Below are 26579 nucleotides of genomic sequence, written 5' to 3'. Positions count from 1 at the left end.
CATTATTCCGATATGGCAATATGTATCCTTCATAATATTAGTAGATAATGGAGAAAATCCATTATGTTCTAATCATGAGTTTGGGAACCATTTTTAACACAGGTAACACACTGGTTAAAGCGAACTATTCTTGCCCTCAGTTCAAAGGATTTAGAACCTGTTACAACATGAAACCCTCTGATTCCATTATAAGACACAGTATTCTATTTAGTCACAAACAACGGTCAGAAACCCCATTTTTTTAAAGATCTATTCATTTTTGTACAAGAATTGGGGTACAGGCCAGAGATGGGGGGGGTGAGAGGATTCACCAGAGACAGAGCGGGGAACAGAACAGGCAGACGGACTGAAGTATGCCGCTGAGGGGAGCAGCGGGCGAGACAGGAGAAGTCTGTCCCGCCATGTGGGTTTCTCCCTGGTTGGCCAGGAATTGAACTCGTGCTGCAGTGGCTGAGGATTTCTTCATAGCTTGCATCTTAACCCCTGCACCACCTGGGAGGCCCAGAAACCCCATTTTTTAACCATTTCTGCACAGTAAGAATCCAGCCTGCATTCATCCATGATACAGAGACTATGAAACTAAGAGATCCCTACAGAGGTCACAGTGTTCACAAAATTCAGCATGATGGAGGAGTCTACACAGAGACAGGAAACAAACCTAGGACTTGCCACACAGCCATAAGTCCTTGTCATGATTTTGTCTTAAGTCAACATCTGTTCATGGTGCACAAATTCCCCAAATTCTGCTTGATGAAATAACACACTTACCCTGTACCAGTACCATCCCCTGGTACTGATAAATATTTTCAGTGATTCGACCCTGACCAGATTTTAGCACATGGTTCCCACACAAGAAGGACTGCTCTGCTCCAGGCTTTATCCGCACTTTATACTTGGCAGAAGGTACAAGGGTAATGAAGAGCTGTAATGTGCAACCAGAACTTGTGGGTCAAAGTGAATTTTCTGAAGAAGGGGCCCAATGATACCAGCTGGTCCCCAGAGATGTGTACAGACAACTTCAGGATTTCAATCGCCAAGTTGTTTTGCAACCTGAAACAGTAGGTGCCCTCAGGCCTGTTGACAAGCAGCTGAAGATTGGAACTTTATCAAGCATTATGCGGGTCTTCTCTTCAATCAAAGCTTGCATTTTTCCGCTGGGTTGAAATACCGGCTCTTCATGCCTCTGTTGCTGGAAAAGTATCTCTTTTTATCTCAAGGTCTCAGCAACCCTCCCCATCTGCTCAAAAAGATTATAGTACATTGTATTGTTCATAATAGCTAGTCATTTGTTGACCATATGCACAGTTCCTAACTCTGAGGAGTAAACAATTTACTAGATCCCTAACTTTCAGGAACTTAATAATTAGGAGAAACTCAAGAATGTATAAGAAGAGAGATGTTAGCTTGGCCACATTTCTAGATTTTATTCATATCATTCTTGCCTTCCTTGTTTCTTGTATTTTTCATGTAAATCTTTTGGGAAGTTTGGGTGTTCATGGTTTGTATTTGTCCTTGTATTTGACTTGCTTTTGTGATAACTGAAAGTTAATATATACCTTTGAAGTTGTCATGATAACCAGTAAAGAGCTAATTATGACATGTTTGTGGGACACCCTTTATAGGTAAGAAACCTGGGGCAGATGGCAGCAAACTGGGACATACCAACAGAGAAGTAGCATAAGTGACAAGGTACAGAGCTAAACAAACCATGGCATATTGTTATGGAACAGAAAGTGCTGATCACGAAACAGATTCAGGTTGGTATAATAACAATGTGTGGGTAGAAATCAGAATAAGTAAATTTATTTTTAATTAAGGTATACTGGACACATATAACATGAGGAGTTTCAGGTTTACAAAAATAATCTCTTTAACTGTCACTTTTTCCTCTGTAGTAAACAGAATTCTTTTGTGTCATAATATTTGTTTCTTTGGTATTCCAACATGTTTATATATTTTGAGTCTTATTTATATCTTTTCTGGTTTTGGTATTCTGACATGCAACTGCACTTTAAAGAGAATTCTAGTAATAGCTGGAAATGTACTGCCATTTCATGTACTTTGCCTTTTTGTATTACTACTCCTTTTCTAGAAAGTCTTAGTTGCTCTTTCTTTTCCTGTCATTTGATTATACCTATTTTCATTGTATTATTGTACTTAGATTAAAAATTTAAATATCTGTAATTCCTAGGCATGATAAGAAATTTTGTCTATTCATTCCAAATATATCCAGTAACTTTATTCATCTTGCCAAGAATATTAACAAAGCTTTGTAAAGTAAAATAAGCAGTAGGGTGGAGGTAAGATCTACTTTGTTTGCTGGTACTCCATATTTTTCTGCTACTCAGTTTGATTTAGACCCTCTAATCTGTGTTTAACTATTCACTTCTGCTTTCACCCTTACTTAACTTCACTGTAAGTACCATCTTTCCAGGTACTGGGAACTTTTACTGTGGTTTTCAGAAGATTGTGATACCTGCTCAGATTCTACTTCTACCTAATTATGTGCCATTAATCTTTCTATGATGATTATCAATTGTAAAACAGAAATGGTTTATCTATTTTACAAGATAGCTGTGAAGGACAGGTTGTTTAAGTCTGCGTTATTCATAAAATAATTTAGTAAGTATTTATTGAATGCTTATGAGTACAGAAATAGTTTGCAGAGAGATACCCAGAGGCATGTTGTCTGTTTTTCATTAAATAGAAGGGCAGAGGAATCTTTGCGTTGCCACTTGGTAGTTATAATTTGAGTAAACCCTCTGGGCTTTGGTTTCCTCCAAATGGCATTGTGGTAGTACCTACCTCACAGAAGAATTGCCACTCACATCCACGGGAACTATATCCAAGATGATAAAGCATACATTGTATAAAAATGAAGAATGATGCAAAAAATATATAAAATAATAATAATAAATCGTCACTCACAGATCACATTAAATTCTATCACGTATTTAAAGTGTTTAGAATAGGACCTAGCACAAAGTAATTTCCCCCAAAATGGTAACTATGGTTAACTTGCCTTACATCAGGAATGGAGACTCCAAATTGTCCTCATGCTTGGGATTTCTGAAAATCAGTTTTGCCTAACATACTTAAGCTTTGCTTATTCTATTCTCAGAATGAATGAAAAGTGATTAGATCTTTCCTGTCCTAACTTGTCAAAAATGGTTTCAAGATAATCCCATTATTTTAAGTTCAACACTTACTAGCTGAACAGGGTGAATGTTTGAACAGATTGAGATAAGTATATGAAAACTTTTTAAACTGTAAAGTGCTATACAAATATGATGAGTATTTTAATTAATAACTCCCATTTCACTAGTTTCACTTGCCTTCTCTGCCAGTTCTCAACATGGTTCCTAAAATGTGTGTTTTACAAAATTATAATTATGGAGTTAAAATTTCAGTACTCAATGTGGCTCATTAGCTGTAGTGAAAAATTCCAAAAGAACAGTTTTTAAAATGTTTTCAGCCATGACAGCCATATGAAGCGTAACTGATTCAGATGGATACTAAATCCTGAGATACTTACGAAAATAAGCCTCCTTGCTTTGTCTAAAATCTTTTCTTAGATAAATAGCTCCGAGGAGCTAGATTTTTTTATTCAGTGTAAAAATATATGATGTATGACTATGGTAAAACACACACAAGGAAAACAAATAAACACTGTCAGATTATGGTAAAACACACACACACACACACACACACACACGGAAAACAATGGTTCATCTGCACAATAGGTTCAATTGGGTTAGCACTTGACTAAACCCTTTGGCCTCTAATCTATGAGGAGTGTTTTTTTTTTTCTTTCCTGAGTTCAGGTTGGCGTTTTTTGCTTTGTTTTGCTTTTAATTACAAAGGTGTAGTGTGTCAGGATGGAAAAATTCATCATAGGACCTAACAAGCTAGTTGGTTCCATCATAGGAGATTTAAAATAGGCTAACCAAATCAGAAAATTGAGAAAATTAGACATTGATCAGAAAGGACGGGCGCCCAAACAGCTTATTCCTTCCCACCGTTTCTTTAAAAAAATATGGGTTAATGAAACAATTCCAGGCTTAACACAGGAGCAGAAGCACAACCACAGTAAATATGCACCAGGCAGAGACCAGGGAGAACTAGGTTTGGGGGTTGGAAAGGCGGCTCCTGGACCGCGCGTGCGTTCCTGGCAGAGCTGACGAAGCGCATGCGTTAAAGCTCATTGTTAGCGTAGTAGTCATGCGTCGGCGAGCCTAACGCGGGGCGCATGCGCGGAGGGGCGGCGTCCAAGTGATTCTGGAAGGCGGCAATTTGTAGGTTTTGTTTTGATCGGCAAGACTGACCTGACTTGGCTTGGTTGAGAGCGATAAAGGAGAAGGATTCGCGGAGGTGCCTAAGAAAAAGGTGTTCCTTATTTTCATTCTAGGCTTGGAGGTGGAGGATCGCAGCGTTAGGGACCAGTAGCATGGCGGGGGGCGGAGGTAGGGAGGTCGGGTGGGAGATTCAGAGCCAGTCTGTGTCACTTGTGCCCGCTGGTGTTAGGGATGCTGGCTGCAAAAGTGAGCACCCCGCTGGTCTAAGAGTTTTCCTTTTTACTTTTCTCCTTCCCCCCAACTCCTCCATCATCTCCCCACCTAAGTCGACTTGTCCTTATGTGAAGGACAGCCAGAAAGCCTGGAGACCACCCAACAAAGTGACTTCTTCCGCGACACGGACATGGCAGAGGAGAAAATGGAAGTAGACTGGGAGCTGCTGTCGAGTGCAACCACCCAAGAGAACAGCATCCTGAAAAGATCCAACAGCGCACCTTTGATCTGTGGGCTCTGGTGAGCAGGATTGAGATACTAGAGGAGGCAAGCAAGGGGTGGGTGGCCAGAAGGTGACTCCCGATAGCATTTGCACCCCTTTGTTCATCAAGATTCTGCTGCTATGTCCCTTGCCCTTAGGTCCAGCGGTCCCACCCTCAGGGACCAGGGCGGGAGCCAGTGGGAGAGCTCATGTCCACACTGAGGTTGACATACTTTCGAACCTGAACATTCATCCTCTTTGACAGTCCATCAGGACCTGAAAGCAGCAACCAATTCGTGTGGAGCACGACTTTCTCTAACTTCACCCCATCTCTTTCTCACGCCTGTGAAGAAACTAAGCACCCCCCACCCTTACCTCCAGTTCTGAGCGAAGTGTAATTTTTGTCTTCTTTCTGCTGGTTTGTCATCACTGACTTTGATCTCCAGCACACTCTGGGATGGAAATGATTGACACACGCAAATAATCATGGGCCTTTTTCACACCTAGGTTTTATTTGATCAGAAACGTGATCACTTAAATTTTGCATTCAAAATGTTTGATATTGCCCCCAACATTTCATGGTACTTTTCATGGTAGATGGGCGGGGTTGAAAAAAAAAACTTACACTTTTTTATGTGCAAAGCACAGATATACATAAAGTACATAAACAGATAGACAGTATATCTGTGGTATTAAAAATTCCTGGGAATGTTCAAGAGAGGGAGCCATTGGGGGAGGAGAGTGTCTAAAAAGGCTCCTGAGTGGGCTGATAATGAAAAAAAAAAAATTTAGAAACACTTCCCTAATTGATAGTTAACTGTGATCTCTGTACATCCCCAAGGGCCTGGCAGGACTCAAGCTTAAATCTTAAAATGGAATTTAAAAGTGAGATCATGGATCTCATATCCCAATATATAACATTTTCTCATATAGTGCAAAAATGTCTGAAAAATCAATACCAATTGATAGTTGCAATTCACAACAATAAGGAGGGAACTCAGATCAGATCTGCCCTCAATATTTAATGTGTGAGGAAACCAAGGTCTAAAATGACACAGTAGTAGAGCCATTCCAAGGAACCTATGTCTCCTGAGCTAGTGCTTTGTCCAATGTTAAGCAACATTTAAGCTAATTAACTCTGAACAAAAGTAGCTTTTTGGACATTTGAGTAAGGGAGAATTTATTGCCATAAAAATGAAAAGCAAAGTAAGATTGATTAAAAAATAATACATTCCCTTATTAAATAAGCAGATAGGAAAATAAAGGGTAGTAGTGGGTGGTTCTACATGTTGTGTTGAGAACAAGAACACTATAAATTCAGGATTTTACTCTAATTCTGTTGTGTGAGTGAATTGTTATGTACCTACTCTGTTAGTAGAAGAAAGCAGTTGGGGAGAATGTTTTTATAGCAAAGCTTTATGAAATGAAAAATGCAGCATATAGATGATGGAGGAATGTGCTTGAAGGAAAACACGGATCCTGTTTATTAAGTACTGGGGAAGGAAACCAGGCCTGCCTTCCCCAATCCCCAAAGTCCTGGAAGCAAAGAGAAATCACAGTTATCCCTTCATACTTTACTTCTGCAAAGGATTTAAAATTTTAATTTTTGTTATATTAGAGCATAGTTACAGTGTTGAATTCTGTAAAAAACCTGATCTTACAGCATGGAGTTTGTATGTTGAGATCCTGATGCATGAAGTAAAATTTGCACAGAAAGGTGAGGGCAATTGCATATTAATCTAGTACAAGTTGAAGATAAACCACAATGTGGACCAAGCCCAAGGACTCTTGTCTATTAAAAAGAAGTAACATGGGAATGGTAGACAACGTTCCTGAGGTCAGGGGACTTGCCCAAATGATATCCTCGGGGCATATTTTGTGCTATAGTGACCAGTGTAGCATATGGTCGGTCATAGAAGTCACACTGAAACAAGAAAAATTTAGTACAATTACACTGAGTCTCAGCGCAATTTGTTTTCACCTTGGTTCTCTTCAGGTGTGCATGTACACCGCTCACTTTAATCACTTCTTCCCTTAGTTGGTCCTCCAGCACTTGCTGCCTTGCCTCACTAAATATTGTTACACTTCAAGTAATTTTCCAATTTTGCTTGATGCTTCCTCTATATAAAGACTCAATCTCTTTTTGCACCAGCCTTTGTTAGCAAAATCTGTTTCTTAATGTCAACACTGACACAAGTATTACTGCTTTTAAGAAGTTTCTGCACTGTTCTGTGTACATCTTGTATTAATAAAAATATCAGTGTCAAAAGTTTTGAACCTCTTGGTTCTTTATACTCTAGCCCTCTATGGGCTGACTTCACTACTGGTGTCATTAACTTTATTTAAAGGTAGGGCCTCCCCTGGTGGCACAGTGGTTGAGTGCTGGGCTGCAAGGCTGCCCGCAGCCTCTGCAGCGCCAGTTCATTCCCCGGCCGCCGGTGAGGGTCCCACCAAAAAAAAAAAAAAAAAAAAACTTTATTGAAAGATAGTAGGTTTTTCTCCTACTTCTCTGGCCCCTTACCACACTTGGAAGTTAAATTCTTGGATTTCTGACTGTGCCTTCTCCCTTTAAATACCTTTAGCCTGATCCTGCATTTAATCTGTTACTGCCTCAGTTCTATTTGAAAGGCAAACAACTGCCTGTGGGCCAAATCTGGCTTACTGCTTCGTTTTGTAAATAAAGTTTTATTGGAACATAGCCATGCCCATTTGTTTAATTGTTCATGGCTACTTGCTCACTATAAGGGCAGGGCTGAGTAGTTGCAATAGAAATTGTATGACCCACAGAACCCAAAATATTTGCTCTCTGGCCTTTTGCAGAACAAGTTTGCCAACCATCTAGTTTATTAAACTCTTAAAGATCTTGCAGAATAATAGTGACCATGAAGTATGGCTGTTTTGGGAATATAACTGACAGCTGCTTACCGATCATTTATTTTGGCACACTGATCATTTATCTACGTAAATTACCTTCCCCTTTTGCAAGTTGTGAGTAGCACTTAACTCAGTTCTAGATATCATGTAGGATTTTATGAATTTGTGTTGAGTGACTCATGATAATTGAAGTATATGCTGTCACAATTATTTCTTTCACTTGTAGTCTTATTAACTATAAAGAGCAGGCAAAAGCTTGAGGGAGAATATAATTGCTAGCCTTGAAAATTACCCCCCACACAAAAGATAGTAGAAATATATAACCCATTAGTGTCCCTCCAACTTCCTTATACATATGTCCTCTCATAAAACATTGTTAATGCCTGTTATATGCAAATTTCCATGCTGCAAAGTTGTATTTTTTTTTTTAAAGAGGACCCAGGTTGTATCTTCTTCTTTTTTTTTTTTAAGATTTATTTATTTATTTATACAAGCACTGGGTACAATCAGAAGCGCAGGAGGGTGAGAGAATTCACCAGAGCCAGAGCGGGGAGCAGAGAAGGCAGAAGGACCGAAGTACTCTGCTGAGGGGAGCAGCGGGCGGCAGGAGAGGTCTGCACGCCATGTGGGACCCTGCTCCATTGGCCAGGGAGCAGCTGGGGATCGAACCGGCACTGCAGAAGCTGCTGGCAGCTTCGCAACCCAGCGCTCAACCGCTGCGCCACCGGGGAGGCCCCACAAAGTTGTATCTTAAGGCTCAAAAAGCTTCTAACTAAATAGGGAAAACATAATGAACTTAAATACATGGTAGGGTAAGATCTGTACTTGGGGGGGGAAGTGCTAGGGGACTTCAAAGGAGTGAGATATGACTGTGGGATTGATGAAGATTAATGGAAAAGGTTCTAGGTGAGTTAGCATTTGAGATGACGCCTTACTGATCAATAGAATGCGGACTGAAAGATGGGGCTGGAGATCTGGAACAGCATTCTAAGTATATGGGATGGGGTTGGAGGCAAAAAAAAAAAAAAAAAAGACAAGTTGTGTTCCAGAAAGCTGGTCAACTGCCTGCCTCACCAGCCCCTAAGTGTTTTTCTGCTGACCAGCCCTGACCCCAGGTGATGTTTGCACCAATTCATGGTTTTAAAAAGTTAAATAGAGCATATTAATACCATATATAGTTGCCAATCATCCTTTCCTGGGCAGGATTGTACTTTATTCTGAGATTGGTAATCCTACTTTTTAAAAAATTACCAAAATATCCTTTGATAAATGAAACGATGGTGTTAATAGATTTTTTTTTTTTTTAAATCTTTTGGGCGTCTTTTTTTTTTTTTTTTTTTTAATTTTCTAGAGGCATGTCTTATTTATTTATTTATTTATTTATTTATTTATTTATTTATTATTGTTTGTTTGTTTGGTTTATACATGCACTGGGTACAGTCAGAAGCGCGAGAGGGTGAGAGAATTCACCAGAGCCAGAGTGGGGAACAGAACAGGCAGAAGGACCGAAGTACACTGCTGAGGGGAGCAGCGGGCGGCAGGAGAGGTCTGCGCACCAATAGATTTTTTTTTAATGACCTTACTTGGTATAAGGAAATGGTAGTAAACATGTTTGTGCCAAAATATTGTTTTGAAATTGTCCTTATCCATGAATTCCAAAGGCCTGGAACTAAATCATGGAGGGATTTGAATGTCATAGTAAAGGATGTCACTGAATTTGGCAGGTGATGAAGAGAGTCAGAGAAAGTTTGGAGCTAGAGACCAAGCTGTTCTTCAGGAAGGTGGTCCTGGCTTCCCTACTGGATTGCAGTAGGGAAAGAGCAGCAGGGAGGCTCTTTCTGCAATTAGACTATTTCGAGTCTAATTGGAAAAGTAAAAAGACTTTTAATTGGTTTTTGGCAAGGAGTCTAGAAAGAATAAGATGGATGTAAGTGAGATCATAGAGGTAAAACCTAAAAAAGACCTGGCACCTGATTGAATATAGGTAGCAACAACAACAAAAAAAAAAGGTTAAAGATGATTTTACCGGAATGAAAGGTACACAGGAATCCTCTATTCTTTTTGCAACTTCTTGTGAGACTTAAACTTTTTCAAAATAAAATTTTAACAAAAAGAAGACATAAAAAGGAAGAGATGACTTCCTTCAGGCTCACAAGCTCCAGCAGGACCAAGGACAGGTGGGCGGGCACCATCAAAGCTGGAGACACATGCTCCATCTGCAGTAGATAGTGACTGCTCAGCTTCAGTCCATTGTTGCCATGTGGGAATGTGGCCCAGTGTTGCAACATCTTGTAACATTTCAAAAGAAGCCAGAAATCTGGAATCTGCATTATTTATATGAACTCTCTCAGTGTTTCAAATGTGTGCAACTAATTTAAAAACATTTTAACACTGAGTAGACCAAATGAAATGGGAACATCTCAGTCCTGTTAGCCCTGCTATTGGTTGTTCCTCTTATTCATGTGAGAGGGAATTGGATTTAGCACACTGTAGCTCCAATCATAAATTTAAATCAGTTACAGGTTGATGTACAGGTTGATGTATCAGTTACAGAAAATGATGTATTTCCAAAGTCACAATAATATTTATTCTTGGTAGCATGATTAGAGGTAAAGTGTCATGCTTGAGAATGCCTTTCCTTACATGGAAACCAGTGTAGGCTCAGCCAAAAAGGTTTTGTGTGTGTCTTAGTTTCTACATCTGCCCTGCTCTCTCCACAAAGAAGCCATTTACATGAATGACATTGTTATTTAAATATTTGAAGTCTTACTTAAAAATTTTGTAATGGATTTTCTATGACAAATATTTTCTTTTTCTTCTTAGTGATGATTCACAAGTGTTGCATGCTGAATCATTAAGAACTAGAAGAAATAGTGCGACATTTGTGACACCACCCTATCCGGTAAGAAAATGCTTATAGCAGCCTCACTCACCAAGACTTGTACTTAACCAGTGGTTCCCCAGCTTGAGTGTGTACCTGAAAGACTGGTAAAAACATAGACTACTGACCCTTAACCCAGAGTCTAACTAAGAAGGCCTGGGGCACGGCCTGAGAATCTGCATTTCAAATAAGTTCCCACTTTGAAAAACACTCCTCTAAACATTCACTGAAGGAAATTTACTTCAATTATGATTGCTTTGCTGCAGCAGAATTAACTTTCTAATCCCGTATGGATTTAACATTGAGATTTTTTTATGTATAAGACCATCTGGTGTCCAAGTTTTAGAAGAACACTCTACTTTTGAAAGGACAGTTTGCAAACTCTCTTAAGAGTAGTTTTCAGGCTTTTAGGTCCACAGTTATCTCACCTTTATATTGAATTGGAAATAGTTTGTTTTTCATGATGTTATAACTCTAAATTATAACTCATATCTGCTCATTACCCTGTAAACATAGGAAAAATGTTCCTAGATCAGTAAGCCAAAGTGAATAAATGATACACTACATGAATCTTTTTATTGAGGTGAAAGTCACATAGCATACAGTTAACTATTTTAAAGCATACAATTCAGGGGCATTTTATGTATTCACAATGTTGCTCAGTCACCACCTCTCCTTGTCTTGTTCCTGACTGCAGGTGGAAAACTTTCAGTCTTTCATCATTGACTATGATAGCTGTAGATTTTGATAAATGCCCTTATCATGTAGAGAAATTCCCTTCTACTCCTGCTTGATGGGTATTTGCATCTTGAAAGGGTGTTACATTGTTTCACATGCTTTTTCTGCATCTTTTGAGATCATGTGGTTTTTTTCTCCTTCTGTTAATTTGGCATATTGCTTTGATTTTCTTCTGTTGAATCACCTTTGTATTCCTGTGGTAAATCCCGGTTGGTCATGGTACCTAATCCTTTTAATCTGCTATTGGATTTCGTCTTCTATTATTTTGTTGATATCATCTGTATTCATAAAGGAGATTGGTTTGTAGTTTACTTTACTTGTGGTATCTTTGCTGGCTTTAGTATCAGGATAATATTGGCCTCGTAGAATTTGCTAGGAATGTCCCTCCTCTTTAGTTTTTGCATGAGTTTGAGTAGGATTGCTGTTGATTCCTCTTTAAATGTGTGGTAGAATTTACTAGTGAATCTCTCAGGTCCTGAACTTTTCTTTGTTGAGAGGTTTTGAAACAAATTCTTGCTCTACCTGTTACAAGTCTGTTGAGACTTTCTGTTTCCTTTTGAGTCAGTTTGGTAATTTGTGTATTTTTAGGATTTTGTCCATTTCATCTAGATTATCCAATTGCTTACCTATGGCTCTTAATAGATTTTGCTTATATGATTCTTTAATACAATGGAATCTGTAGAACATATGTTAGTGAAATGTTGTAACTTGGAACCCATTTTAAAACATTGCCTCCTAATCTTAACAATGACCATTATCCTCTTCATAGAATGATTGATATTCATTATTATTTCCACAAAGGTACTAATATTGGGAAAAAATTTTGAATTGTCCATTGAACAAATCTTCTTTCTCCTATCCACTTACTCATTTACTTATTTACCAATATTTATTGAGCACTAGTTTGTCCATCAAAGCTAAAGATCCGGGGGGAGAGAAAGAAAGAAAAAAAACCCTAGAGATCTGGGCATAGAAACATATTTCAAAATCAATAGATCGTTATTTAGTAATATAACCTATAGAGAGAATATAAAAAGATTAAAGGAGGCTTCAGGAAGAAGCTTTAAAAATAGCCAACAGTCAGAATCAGAGTAAGTAACAAAATACAATTAAAAGCAGCCTAAACCAAATGGACATTTATTATCTCAATAAAAAGAAGTCTTGAGGAAAGGAGTTTCCAGAGGTGGTTAATTCAGTGTCTGAGTGATGTCTTTAGACACCCAGGTTCCTTCCATCTTTCCACTCTGTCATCCTCAGCAGCTTCACTAACCTTTGTACCTAGTAACCAGACCCAGTGTTCAGAATCTTAGGTATAGCATGATCTTACATATATTTACAGATGTTGAAAAGGATAAGTATCAATGATTAGTAATTGATAATTAATAATCAATTATCAGTTATCTCTGAAGCATGGAATTATAGGGGGAAATTGTATTTCTATATTATTTAAATGTTTATCATAAAGCATCTACAATGCAGATGTTTTCATTTCTGATATATGACATTACAAAATAGAAACATCTTTCTTGAAAAAATGCATGTATTGTAGAGTGATACCAAGAACCATAAGTGCAAGGGTCCTATCCCATACTGGACTGTCCTTAAAATTGGTGCTGCAGGAACCTAGAGTAATGAAAGTCTTAGAAACAGAAAGTAGGATGGCAGTTGCCAGGGGCGATGGGGAGGGGGAAAGGAGGTGTTGTTTAGTGGGTATGGAGTTCCAGTTTTGCAAGATCAAAGGTTCTGGAGATGGGTTGCACAATATGAATGTTCCTAACACTAGAGAACTGTACTGAAATGGTTAAGATGGGGCAAGTTTTATGTACATTCTACCACAATCAAAAGTTTTAAAAATCATGCATTTCAATGTAGGTAAAATAGCATTTTAGAAAACAATCACTGTCACAGAGGAGTTGAAGAACAGTGGGTTTCGTTTAACACATAAAGATGCATATTTCCCAAACCTTCTAAAAATCTGTTATCTCACAATTTTTTCTTAAGTTCAAGTATTTTCTTCACCACTATCAGAAATCACTCTATTCCATCTTTTGAAGAGCAGAAACCCGAGGTCCTCTTCTCATTATGGAGTCTGTGCGTTCCTTCCAGGAGACCTCTTTGCTGTAACCCCTAAGAACTCTGAAGTTGGCATGCCTGTTCCCCACTCTTCTGCTAGGAATTCTTTCCCTGGCACTTCTGTTGAATTTGGTGCAGTCCAGTCTTTTCTCCATCCTGACCCTGTCCTCCGACAGAAGCAGGGGAAATGTCTCATCTTCTTGTCAGAAATGATGGTGCTTTTCTTGAGCAATTCATCCATTATAATCTTATGGCTACTGATATTTGTCTGATTAGGTTTTGCTTTTTCACAATGGCCAATACAAACTCTAAATCCAATTTATGGTCCACCCAGTAGTGAGAGGATAACATGTTCCTGGCCCTGCTTTATCCCTATTCCTTCTACCCTACATTTAGTTCATATTTAGTATTGTCATAAGCTACCTTTATTGCATTTCAGGAATTAGGCAAAAATATCATAACATAGCCTATAACTCTTATTTTATCTCTAGTAACTACAGTAGGAAGTGGGCTAAAAATAGCAAACCTAGGAAAGTTAAAAGTTATTTTAAACAATGAAATATCTTTACAATACTTCTCTTTGGTCTTGCCTCCACCTTTATTCCAATCACTGGAGACAATGCTTGGATGTCATTTTCACTCAGCGCCCTCCCCAACCTCCCCCAACTCCTCACTCTGCCTCCCACTACCCTTGACATCATTTCTTGGTGCTGGGACTCTTGCTCTCAAGGCTCACAAGCACTTTTTTCCCGAAAGTATGAGAGAAGACACAATAGGAAATTTACCCCAAAGACATCAGTGACATTATTCACATTTCAGGAAACTCTATTTTAATACTTTGTTACATGTAGAAAAATTATCTAAGGTAATTCACTTGCAAACACCACCTGTAGTATGCAATCTTTAGGAGAGGTCTCTTTTGGAAGATTTCTTTTCTCCAACTGGTTTTCTACATTATTATTAATATAATCATTCAAGTCCAATATTTTGTCCAATTAAAAAAACTTTTTGTGGCTTATAGTCCTATGGCTCAAGTTCAAGTCATACCTATTCCAAGCATTTCACACTATATCCCTGTTAAGGTCATCAATTTCAGTCAGGCAGTCTTCTCTGGATTTCCTGGATAAAGTTTTCCAGAAGGATATGCTAAACATTTGCCTAAAACTAAACCAGTTCTTTCCCATCCCATAGATATCAATTAAAAATAATCTCTTCTAGGAAGTCTTTCATAATTAGAACAGTTTGTCATACCAAGCAATTCTCTCCTTTTTTTAAATAACATTTCAGAATATAGCTAATTACCATAATTTCTGTGTATAGAGTATATGTATGTATTTAAGTTTAGGTTAATATGTATTTCCATTTAGATTATAAATCTTATAAAACTTAGCGTTTTACATTCTTTATTGAGAACTTTTTGAACATTTGAATGATGGCAATATATGCATCAGTAGCACAAATTAACCTCAGTAAAATTCTGCTTGTTCATAGGGGTGTGTGTTTGTTCATTTGAAGGGTTTTGTTTTTAAGGGAAACCTGAATTTTCCAGATTTGGTACATGTCACTCCACAACTTCTCAGTGATCAGTGCTAATAAAGTGGAGCATTGGGGGAGAATATTCAAAACTGTGTATAATCATATTTTCTACTTGCTTTGGATTATTTTTACAGTATGCCTTAAGAATGTGCATAAAACTACTTTTTAAACTACTGATAATATCTAATGTTGAAAAGGTACAACGCAATTAATATTCCCATACTCTCATGGAAAGTACAGGCTCTTTGGAGAGCAAATAAGTAACAACAACCTTATGATCCAGAAGTTCAAAATCTGTGAATATATCCTAGACAGTTCATTAAGGGTATGTGCAAATATTAGTTTAAATATTGTTATCACAGCATTATTTATAAGAGTGAGCCAAAGTGTGAATGTCCAACAGTATGAATGTCCAACAACAAGGAGTAGCTTCAGTGAATGAGCCTACATTATCTCGGTTTGAATCCCAGTTCTAGCAATTACTCACTACATGACCTTGGGCAAGTTGCTTAATCTCTCTGGCCTCATTTCTCTAATCTATAAAATGGGAACAATATTAATAATGTTGTGGAAACTGTAATTTTTCTCATCTATAAAATGGTAACAATATTAATAATGTGGGAACTGTGTGAGATAAGATATGTGTGGCACATAACAAGTGCTTATTATTATGGTACAATACATAATGATAGATACATGTCATGATGCATTTGTACAAAACCCATAGACTACACAACACCAACAGTAAACTTTAATGTTAACTATGGATTTTGAATGATAATGTGTCAATGTAAGCTCATCTGTTATAACAATTTACCACTCTTGTATGGCTTTTGACAATGGGGGAGGCTCTGTATGTGTGTATTTGAGGACAAGGGGAGTATTTGTACCTTCTGCTCAATTTTGCTGTGAACCTAAAACTGCTCCAAAAAATAAAAGTCTAATAAAAATTAGTTAAAATAACAGGTCAGATAGGGGAAAGAATGAAGAATAAGAAACATAGCCTAGTTTTATAAATCTACCACATATAATCCAAGTTTTTGTTTATAGATAATCAAACATTGAATTCTAGAAGTGTTTGATGATGGTGGTTATGGTGGAAGTGGTAGTAATAATCAGTCACCATTGATTGAGCACATGCTATGTGCCAGGTGCTGTGCTAAGCATATTACATGCATTATCACCATTATCACATTTAATGTAAATATAAATAGATGCTTGAAAGAGCAATTCTGTCACATTGTTTATAACACTATTCCGTATAGCAGCAAATCATATAACTCTTGTAAATTTTATCAAGAAAAGTTTGCCTGACTTTTTTCAGGAGTCAGTAGAATTATTGTTTTGTATTAGGAAATTTTTGAAAAAGCCATCAGGAATATGGTTAGTATAGGCCAGTCTGAGTTCCTTTCCAGTCCGTAGTCCATAGCTCTTCCATACCTCTGACTTTTTACCTTTCTTCTGGATAGAAACTGAACCAGACTTAGTGCTGATGAATATCCAAGTATGTCTATTCCAAAGTTAAATAGATGATGCTGGGCCTCCCTGGTGGTGCAGCGGTTTAGCACTGGGTTGCGAAGCTGCCCGCAGCCTCTGCAGTGCCGGTTCAATCCCCAGCCGCAGGCTATGGTCCCACATGGTGTGCAGACCTCTCCTGCCACCCGCTGCTCCCCTTAGCAGTGTACTTCTTCAGTCTGCCTGCTCTGCTCTCCCTCTGGCTCTGTGAATTCTCTCACCTCCTGTGCTTCTGACTGTACCCAGTGCTTGTATAAATAATAAATAAATCTTTAAAAAAAATAGATGGTGCTGCTAGGTAGAATCTGCTCTTCTGTGTGTACCAAAGTAGATGATTTTTCCATGGTTCAAACTTTTTGAGTGATACTCAAGTCAAGTCTCTCCATTGTCTTCACTCTATCGACCTCAGAGTCTTCTATTCTGCTCACACGGGACTAATAACCTTTCCTAACACATGCCAGGCATTTTCACTTTTCTTTGCTTATGCTGTCAAACTCCTCATCCTGCAAGAGCCAACTCAAATGCTACCATATGCCCATTCACTTAGTCCTGGTTTTTCATTCCTACCCTGCTTTGCCTCCATTGAGCAGTCACTTCCTTTTCTCTTATACAACATTTGCATCTGGATTGTAAGGTCTCTGAAGACAATAACTTTTTTTTTTTAATTTAATCTCTCCTTCCTGTCTGAACAGAATAGTTCCATAAACATTATAAGGGGTCAATAAATATTGAAATACTTAAGTTAGCCCTGTTTAATGATAATGAAATATTATGGTGAATTGTAACAGTCTAATTTATATGGAATGCATTTCCAGCTATCCACATACAAATTTTCTATTGTGACTTTTACCACTTTGGCTGTTTCCTCCACTTTCCAGTAAATGGTCAGAAAAAGCAAACTACTTTTATTATTTTCTTAAGCAAAATATTAGTGAGGTAATATGCCCCTTTAAAAGTCATGATTCATTTTAAAACCTAATAAAAATTCAGAGTATACTTCATAAAAATATTCATCCAACAGATTCTTGAGCACTGTCTTCTGCCCACACACCAACCTTTTCCACCTGCTACCTTCTTGGCCACCACCACCTGTAGCTTTGTGCTAGAAGCCGGAGACCCATCTTTTTTTGCTCTTTCTGATCATTTCTCCAGTCTGCCTCTCCTTCATTCCTTCCGTTTTCATTCAGACCCTCATTATCATGTATGTATCCTGTGACCCTGCTTTGAGTCCCTCTCCTCTCTACCCTCAAATTTGTTCTTTATGTTCTGCTTTGGTTGCCTCTCTAAAACCTATATGATCTTCTTGTTTAAGAAGATGAAATACTTTTGAGTGTTAACTAAGACTTATTGTGATCATTTTGCAAAACATACAAATATTGATTTGTTGTTTTATACCTGAAACTAATATAATGTTATATATCAAATATTCCTCAATAAGCAAATTTCATCCAAGACATTTTAAGCTCTCAGTGGGAGTATTTTCAGGGTACCTACTCCAATATACTGCCATCAGTGAAACCCCATACCTTTTAAATTGTGGTTAGCTGATGGATTTTTTTGGTTTGGTAAAGTTGCCATTTTTTTGATGCATCAACATATTAAAATCTATTTATCAGAAACAATATAACAGCTACCTCCTCCTTTCCTGTAGCTGATGAATATTGTTACATCAAATAGACTAGAAATAAGCAAGAGAATGCAACATTATGATTAAAGGGTAGAGAAGTTGGCTTATTTGGAAAGTGAGGAAGAAATAAACTCTGGCATGGAATTGTTTGTTGCTTATTCAGTATTTATGTAACAAAAAGCATCTAATTAAGCTGAAATTATTATCCCTCAGATATTATGATATTACTCTTCTTCTAGATAAAGTTCTTGGTGGTCAACTTTAAGAAATGATGAAAAAATTCAGATAAATGAAAGTCCCTCAGGTCTTAGTCCAGGGATCTGTCATCCACATAGATTGTGCATGTGTAGGCAGAAGGTGGAGACTTTTATTACAAGGATGGATCGATATGCCACAGTCTTCTACTGGAAAATTAAAGTCATTCACTTTGGTCATTTGATCCTGTGGGATTCCACAGAAACAGTTCAAAGCACAAGGATGCCGTTCTTGCTGACATGGCAGAGGCCCAGTAGACTAAGGAGGGGGTGGAGTGGGAAGAGGAAGAACTCTACATCTTTAGAGTTGTGAATTAAACATGTATGACATATCCCTCACCCTAGCTTTACCTCCTCAAACCTGGCTCATGGATATTTTGAAAATTAAAATACAAAACAGAAAACCTTTGAGGTTGAAGAACTCGGAGGTGTATGTGTTTTAGGTTTACTGTTGGGCACATAGGCTAATGCCCAACAACTACAATCTGGTTTGAGCCAATTTCCCCCAAATTGACTTCTTGCCATCCCCTTTAACACATGTACCATGATGTTTCAGCCACCCTGAACCTCTGTTCCCCCAAAGCATGCTTCTGCCTGAATGTATCTTCCTACTCCCTGAAGTGCTCTCCCTCCTCTTCTCTATCTAATGAATTCCTAACACCTTTGTGAAGCCTTCTCTAAGACCCCAGGCGAGTTATCTCTCTCTCTCCGTCCTTCGAATGCCCACAAATAATATCTCTGTTCTGGCACTTACCTGTGGCCTACTTTCCCCTGCATAGACTTTGAATTTCTCAAAGACTGGAAAATGTCTTAACTTTTAGATCCTCATCCTAACACAGTGGTTTAGCAGATGGTAGGTGCTCATTAAATATTTTTGACTGTGCAACTCAATGTATTCTTTAAGATACAATGTTAATATAAAATAAGGCCAATTCATTATTTGTTGTTTCAAGAGGTAACCAGGATGCGATAGCATGGAAAAAATGAATTCTAAAGGTCATTTTCAAGCCTCATTTTACACTCGGCTTTAAAATCCCTCCATTCTTTCATTTTCCTCTTGTTTGGGTCCTCAAAGCTTTGAGCAAAGACTGATAAGGGGAAAGAAAGTACCCGGAAAAAGAGAAAGTGCCTGACAACAAGTCTCTGAGCAAGCAAGAGTAAAAATAGGCTGTCCTACTTGAAAGTGACTGCCTTAGGTCATTCCATACTCTGAAAGTTTGGTTTCCCCAAACACGTTGTACACATAAGCCAGAGTTGGCGTGACTACTAGTTTTAGGTTCAGTCAATTAAGAATTTCTCAAGTAGGTATATAGTCACAAAGACAAAGAGTAAAAGATGTTTTATCTACTGAAAAGAAAAACCCTAGTAGATTCCAAGATATTTGTTGCAGTTATTTTATGTTTCTTTTGTATGCTTGGCAAGTTAGCTGCGGATTTAATGACTTTCACTCTTTTCTGGGCAATGCCTATCACTAAGCTTTAATGATGGGCTTAAGCTGGCAAGAAATGAGGTGATTTTAAGATCTAGTGCTTTGGAAAGCGAAAGGTAGAGATAAACAAAATATTCTATTCATGTTCTGCCCGTATTTCTTATGTTAACAGATAATCTTGTTCTTTTTGATATATATATATATATATAAACTTGAATAGTGTAATTTTCAGTGGAGATTCAATTGATTTTTGATTTTTTTTTTAAATTTTAAACTTTAATACTGTTGCTATCTTGTATTAAGCACTCAAATATTTTAGGTAATTCAACAGTGACATAATTTAGAAATAATCAAAACATGAAGACAAGCTTGACTTTTGTGTTTTAAATTTCAGTTTTTTCCACCTTCTCCCTTTCGGACTTCCATTAGTCGTCTTCATCAAATCAAACAGGTAAGAATACCTTCAAAATAAGATATGGTCCATATACACCATGGAATATTACTCAGCAATCAAAAAGATAAACACATGCAATTTGCAACAACATGGATGGAGCTGGAAGGGATCATGCTCAGCGAAATAAGCCAGAAAGAAAAAGAAAAAATATTGGATGGTCTCACTCATAGCAGGAATCTAGAAAACCTAAATAAGGGACCAGGAAAAAGAATAACTATAAGAAAGAAAAAATCTAAATCAACAAACGTCTATGAACCAGAGATACACTTCGGGGGGGGGGCAGGGAAAGGAGGGATTGGGGTCAAAATCGGGGAGTTGCAATTGTATGGGGAATATAAAAATTAAAAAAATTAAAAAAAGAATATCTTCAAAATGAACAGCTGTACATTTTAAAAAGTAGATTTTATTTTATTTTTAAAAATACCTCTGGTTCAGTAATTCTGAAAGAGGTCACATTTGAGTAAGTTTTTAATTCTAGGAATGGCTTCTCTAAAGCAAAACAAAATCAAAAGCAACTAAGAAATCCTGTGTTTATTTAGGTTAATCACTATTTTAATAAATTGATAGTTTCCAGAAATACCGTGTACTCTTTTATCTTGAATCTAGCTTCTTCCAGGTATAAAAAGTAATTTTCAAGTTTTTTTAAACCCCTCGGATGAAGAATGTTTTTTTATTTGACAGATGAAATTGGTCTGTGTGTGATTGTTCTGTGTCACTTCTTTGTGATCTGAGTTCAGGGACACATTGTACCTCCCTGGCTTATGTTTTGTGCATGCGTGTGTGCATGTATGTGTGTGTGTGTATGTGTGTGTGTTTGATAGCAAAAGCATAACACAGAATTAAACCTTTTAATTATCCAAGGATTAACTACAGAACTGAAAAGATGAAATCACCACTCCACCACAGGTGGTGGGATTTATTTTGACCCAACTACAAGTAGATTTGTTCAAGGGGGGCTTAACTGTTATGAAGCATTTATTATTCTCTTAGCATTCTAATAGATACCCTATATCTGTGGTCCCATTTCCTCTCACAACAACCTTGTAAGGTCAGGAACTAGAGACTGGAGAAGTTTAGCAATTTGTCCAATGTCCAGAGTTACTGAGTGTCAGAGCCAAGATTTAGTCCCAAATAACTGAATTCTTTTCCAGCCACCCTTTCCCTGCTTTGGTAGCACAAAAGCCATAGTGTCTAGAATTCCTAGCCTTTAGTACTCCCAGCTACAGCTTCCCTCTCCTCTTTCCCTCTCACCACCATACGTGGTTTCCCTAGGATAAAAACATTTTTACTTTTCAGTAGATAAAACATTCTGTTACTCTTTGTCTTTGTGACTATATACCTACTTTAGAAATTCTTAATTGACTGAACCTAAAACTGGTAGTCACAGCAACTCTGACTTATGTGCGCAATGTGTTTTAGTTTGGTTTTTTGGGCTTCCCCTAAATTTATAAATTGACTGCATATCGCTATTTGATAGGAAATTTGAAATAAAGACTAATATAACTCTGGTTAGTAATATAAATTATAAAGAAACTTATTTCCCTAGTGACAGAATATATGTTATAGACATTTAAAATGAAACATAGGGGGGCACAATTCAACACTGCTCACAGTATTTTGTTTTGTAACTTCACATTATTTTCCTGATTTGTTATATAGGATTTAAAATCATCGGTACTCAGTAAGAAGTTGACTTTCTCTGTAGAATCTTAAGTAAAATCGATTTTAAAAATTATCCACTTCTGGATCATGCTCAGCAAAATAAGCCAGAAAGAAAAAGGAAAATACTGGATGGTCTCACTCATAGCAGGAATCTAGAAAACTTAAATAAGGGACCAGGAAAATGAGTAACTATAAGAAAGTGAAAATCAAAATCAACAAAAAACTATGAACCAGAGACACTTTATGGGGGGTGGGGGGTGGGGAGGGGAGGGATTGGAGTCAAAATAAGGGGATTGCAATTGTATGGGGAATATAAAAATAAAATTTATTTAAAAAATAAAAAAATTCCACTTCTAGCATCCCTTGTGTTTAAATCTTCACAAATGTAAACTTTAGTAACATATATTGCAGTCTTCTTTTTATCTTACATGGATTGGATCGATTAAACTGGGTTTAATTAATTCAAAAGGGCACCTGCACCCCTATGTTTATAGCAGCACTATTTACAATAGCTAAGCTATGGAAACAACCCAAATGCCCAAAATAGATGACTGGATCAAGAAGATGTGGTACACATACACAATGGAATATTACTCAGCAATCAAAAAAGATAAACACATGCAGTTTGCAGCAACATAGATGGAGCTGGAAGGGGTCATGCTCAGCGAAATAAGTCAGAAAGAAAAAGAAAAATACCAGATGGTCTCACTCATAGCAGGAATCTAGAAAACCTAAATAAGGGACCAGGAAAAAGACTAATTAATACAAAGTAAAAATCAAAATCAACAAGTAACTATAAACCAGAGACAAAGTGTGTCTATGGGGGTGGGAGGGAGGGGCGGGTGGGGAGAGGAAGGACTAGGGTCAAAATAAGGGGGGGTGCAATTGTATGGGGAATATAACCAAAATGAAAATGCATACATTGTGCAAAAATGAAAAATGATGTAAGAATTATATAAAATAAAATATTAAAAAAAATAAAAATAAACTGGGTTTAGACACAAATGAAAGGAAACGTTATGAGATGAAACTATTTTAAAACACATTATACCATCTGGAGTACGGGCATGATTATGATGGGGATAATTTAGATATTATCTGTTATATATAAGGTGTGTTGGAGCATTTTCTTTTGCCTGCCAGGTTTCACAGTTGGTCTGTCTGACGAACTTCACTACCATTTTTTAATCTAGTAAAGCAATGACATTAGATTTCTGTGATATGATTTTGAATTTTCTGTGGCACCTGCTCAGTACCTAGTCTCTTTTATAAAGAAATGTTCTCTAAGAGAATAGCCTAGTTTGTTTAAGAAGAAATTTTGATTTTACTTTACAAATGGTTTCATACTTTCAATAATCATTTATTGAGCACTGTGCTGGCACTGGGCAACTAAAATCTTTCAGACATACTCTTCTTCAGAGAGCTAAAGTGTGTAATTTACTATTTACATTTTTACCTTAAATTAAAAAAAAAAAAGTTGAAAGCTAACTTCAGTGCTAACGTGCAGCGACTGTCCTTAACCTAAGTTTATAGCACACAGTAGTACTCTTTGCCCTTGACAGTTACATGGCAATTCAACTTTTATCCTTATTTTAGTAATCATTTCATTAGGAACAATCTCAAATTTGTTTTGGAAATAGGGAAGTATAATGTTAAAAGAGAAGCACCTTCTACTAACAATGCTCAAAAGAACTGATGTTGACTGATATTCCAACTTTACTTTCTAAAAAAAATTTATTGAAGTAATGTTGCAGCATAACATTTTATGTTTCCAGAGTTCATCATTATAAATCAGTGTTTGCATATACTATATTAAGCTCACCACTAAAAGTCCAATTCTATCCTTTACCATACAATTGACCCCTTTTACTCCACTTATCCATACCTCTCCCCGCTTCCCTTCTGGTAACCACTAATTTGGGTCTCACAGTCTAAACGACTTTTTTTGTTCGTTTTATTTAGTTCATTTGTTTGCTTTGTTTCTTTTTGTAGCACAAATGAGTGACGAGGTGTGGTGTTTGTCTTTCTCCATCTAACTTTTGATGAGAGGAACAACAAGCAAAATTCTGCCCAAGTTCTGGGAAAACTTGCTCTTATTGATTGAGTTACAAAATACTTAGAGCTTCTCACTAGAGAAAACATTTACATAAATATTAAATGGCAGAACTATACCAACAATTACATTTGGCTGAAAAGAGTTACTCATATTCCATTGTTTTTAAAGACTGATTAACTTTTTAAACTACCTTGCCCAATTTCCCTCATTTTTCATAATGGCTTCAAAACAGTCATAGTCACACAGTTTTAAAGCTCAAAGCTCTATGTTCATCTTTAATCCTTATTTTTCTACTGTATCCAATTAGGCGTCTAATCCTATTAATTCTTCCTTGACAACATCTGCTCTGTTCCCACCACCACTTCCTTCTGTCCCTTGGGTCCAGATTACTGCAATAATATTCTAATAGATTTCCTATCTCTGCCAGTTTAATCTGACTTCCACAAACAACACCAACATAACTTTCTAAAACTGCATTTTCACCTTTTTTTCTCCTGTGCAAAAGCTCACAGTGGCTTCCCATTACCTACTGTATAATCCGAAGACAAACAATAGCTAGGTTGCATTAGCACTATATGCCAGGCACTGTGATGAGAACTATACAAATACCTCCTTGCCATTCTTATCATCATCTTCATATGGGTGAAGAAATGGAGGCTCAGGTTAAGTTGCTTGCCTGAAGTTACACAGATAGTAAGTTACAAAGCTGGGATTCTCACCAACACTTGTTATTTTCCATATATTTAAAATAATAGCTACTGTAGTTGGAGGATTCAGTATCTCATTTTGCTTTTAATGTGCATTTCCCTAATGACAAATTGTGTTAAGAATCATGTGTTTATTGGTCGGTTGTATATTCTTCTTTGGAGAAATGCCTGTTCAAATCATTTGTGCATATTTTAATTAATTTGTTTGGTTTTTGTTATTATTGAGTAGGAATTCTTTTTATATTCTGGATATTAATCCCTTGTTACATATATAATTTTCAAACAGCTTCTCCAATTCTGTGATTGTCTTTTTACTTGCTTGATAGTCTCTTTTTTTTTTTTTTCAAAGATGATGTGCTCTTATTTTTTTTTAATTTATTTGTTTTATTTATTTATACAAGCACTGGGTATAGTCAGAAGCGTGGGAGGGTGAGAGAATTCACCAGAGCCAGAGCGGGGAGCAGAGCAGGCAGAAGGACCGAAGTACACTGCTGAGGGGAGCAGCGGGCGGCAGGAGAGGTCTGCGCACCATGTGGGACCCTCCTCCGGTGTCTGGGGAGCATCCGGGGATCGAACCGGCGCTGCTGAGGGTGTGGACAGCTTCGCAACCCAGCGCTCAACCGCTGCGCCACCGGGGAGGCCTGATAGTCTCTTTTTATCCATAAAAGTTTTACATTTTTATGAAGTCCAACTTAATCTATTTTTTTATTATCTATTCTTTTGGTATCATATCCAAGAAATCATTGCCAAATCCAGTGTTGGGAAGGCTTTGCCTTATTTCCTTCTAAGAGTTTTATAGTTTTAGGTCTCATGTTTAGACCTAAAACATTTTGAGTTAATTTTCACATATGCTATAAAGAAAGGTTTCACCGTCATTTTTTTTTACATGTGGATGCTTAGTTTTCCCAGTACTATTTGTTGAAAAAAGTCATCCTTCCCCCATTGAATAGTCTTTTACTCTTGTTGAAAAAAACAATTGACTGTCTCTACAAAGGTTTATTTTTAGACCATTCTATTCCATTGTCTATATATCTGTTCTTATGTCAGTATCACACTGTTTTGATTACTGTAGCTTTTTAGTATGATCTGAAATTACAAAGTGTGAGTTATCCAAGTTTATTCTTCTTTTCAAGATTTGGCTATTCAGGGTTCCTTGAGATTCCATATGAAGTTTAGGATGGGTTTTTTCCCTCTCTACAGAAATGCCTTTGAGATTTTCATAGAAGTAGCATTGTATTTGTTGATCACTTTGAATAGTATTGCCATCTTAACAATAATAAGTCTCCCAATTGATGAATACAGGCTACTTTCCATATGTGGGTTATTTTAAAAAATAACTATGTGGGGCCTCCCTGGTGGCATAGGGGTTAAGTCTCAGCATTATCACCACTACAGACTGAGTTCGATCCCTAGCCAGGGAGCTGACCCACATATGGCACAGCAGACCTCTCCTATCTCACCAGCTGCTCCCCTTAGCAGTGTATTTCAGTAAATTGGCCTGTTCTGCTCCCCATTCTGTCTCGTGAATCCTCTCACTTCCTGCACCTCTGGCCTACACCCCAGTTCTTCTATGCATAAATAAGTATATCTTTCAAGAATATATAACTGTGAAAAATGATAATTTCATATTATTAAAAAAATCAGACAATATGGAAAAGTACAAAGACAGAAAGAATAAATAACCCCACATCTCACTAACTACTGGTAAGTGTTGTTACTTTTTGGTGACCGTTCTTCTGAATGTCTCCTTTACAATTTTATATAAACAGAGAACATGTTTTTCCCCCTGCTTCATGTGTAATACATATTTTTCAGTGTCAATGACTAGATTTAAATCATTTGTTTACTGAAATCCATACTAATTAGCATTTAGTTTGTTTTGGATTTTGAGTAATATTTGCTAGTATCATAGTATTTGTGGTAGGAAAATAGTATAATATTGATTGCTTGATGTTTTCTCTTTTGAGTGAAGACAGATATAAAATCTAATCAGTTCCTACATA

At 37.2% G+C, this 26579-nt stretch overlaps 1 protein-coding gene across 11 annotated transcripts in view; it reads left to right on the top strand.

Moving 5' to 3' along the window:
• Positions 1–1647: 1647 nt before the first annotated feature.
• LOC119245878 (P2R1A-PPP2R2A-interacting phosphatase regulator 1-like) overlaps positions 1648–26579 on the top strand; it is a 58030-nt gene continuing 33098 nt past the window's right edge. For all 11 annotated transcript variants that reach the window (XR_005125426.2, XR_005125427.2, XR_005125425.2 and 8 more), the window contains exons 1-4: positions 1648–1757; positions 4622–4808; positions 10468–10546; positions 20092–20148. Coding sequence is in view for 4 of the 11 variants with exons in the window: in XM_037511903.2 (XP_037367800.1) it covers positions 1709–1757; positions 4622–4808; positions 10468–10546; positions 20092–20148 (372 nt within the window). In the remaining 7 variants the exon portion in view is untranslated. The remainder of the gene's footprint in view (positions 1758–4621; positions 4809–10467; positions 10547–20091; positions 20149–26579) is intronic.

Source organism: Talpa occidentalis, unplaced genomic scaffold, assembly GCF_014898055.3.
Source record: "Talpa occidentalis isolate TD23 unplaced genomic scaffold, MPIMG_talOcc4v2.1 talOcc4.15, whole genome shotgun sequence".
In the NCBI taxonomy this organism is placed as follows: Eukaryota; Metazoa; Chordata; class Mammalia; order Eulipotyphla; family Talpidae; genus Talpa; species Talpa occidentalis.
This window is presented reverse-complemented; position numbering and strand designations above follow the sequence as displayed.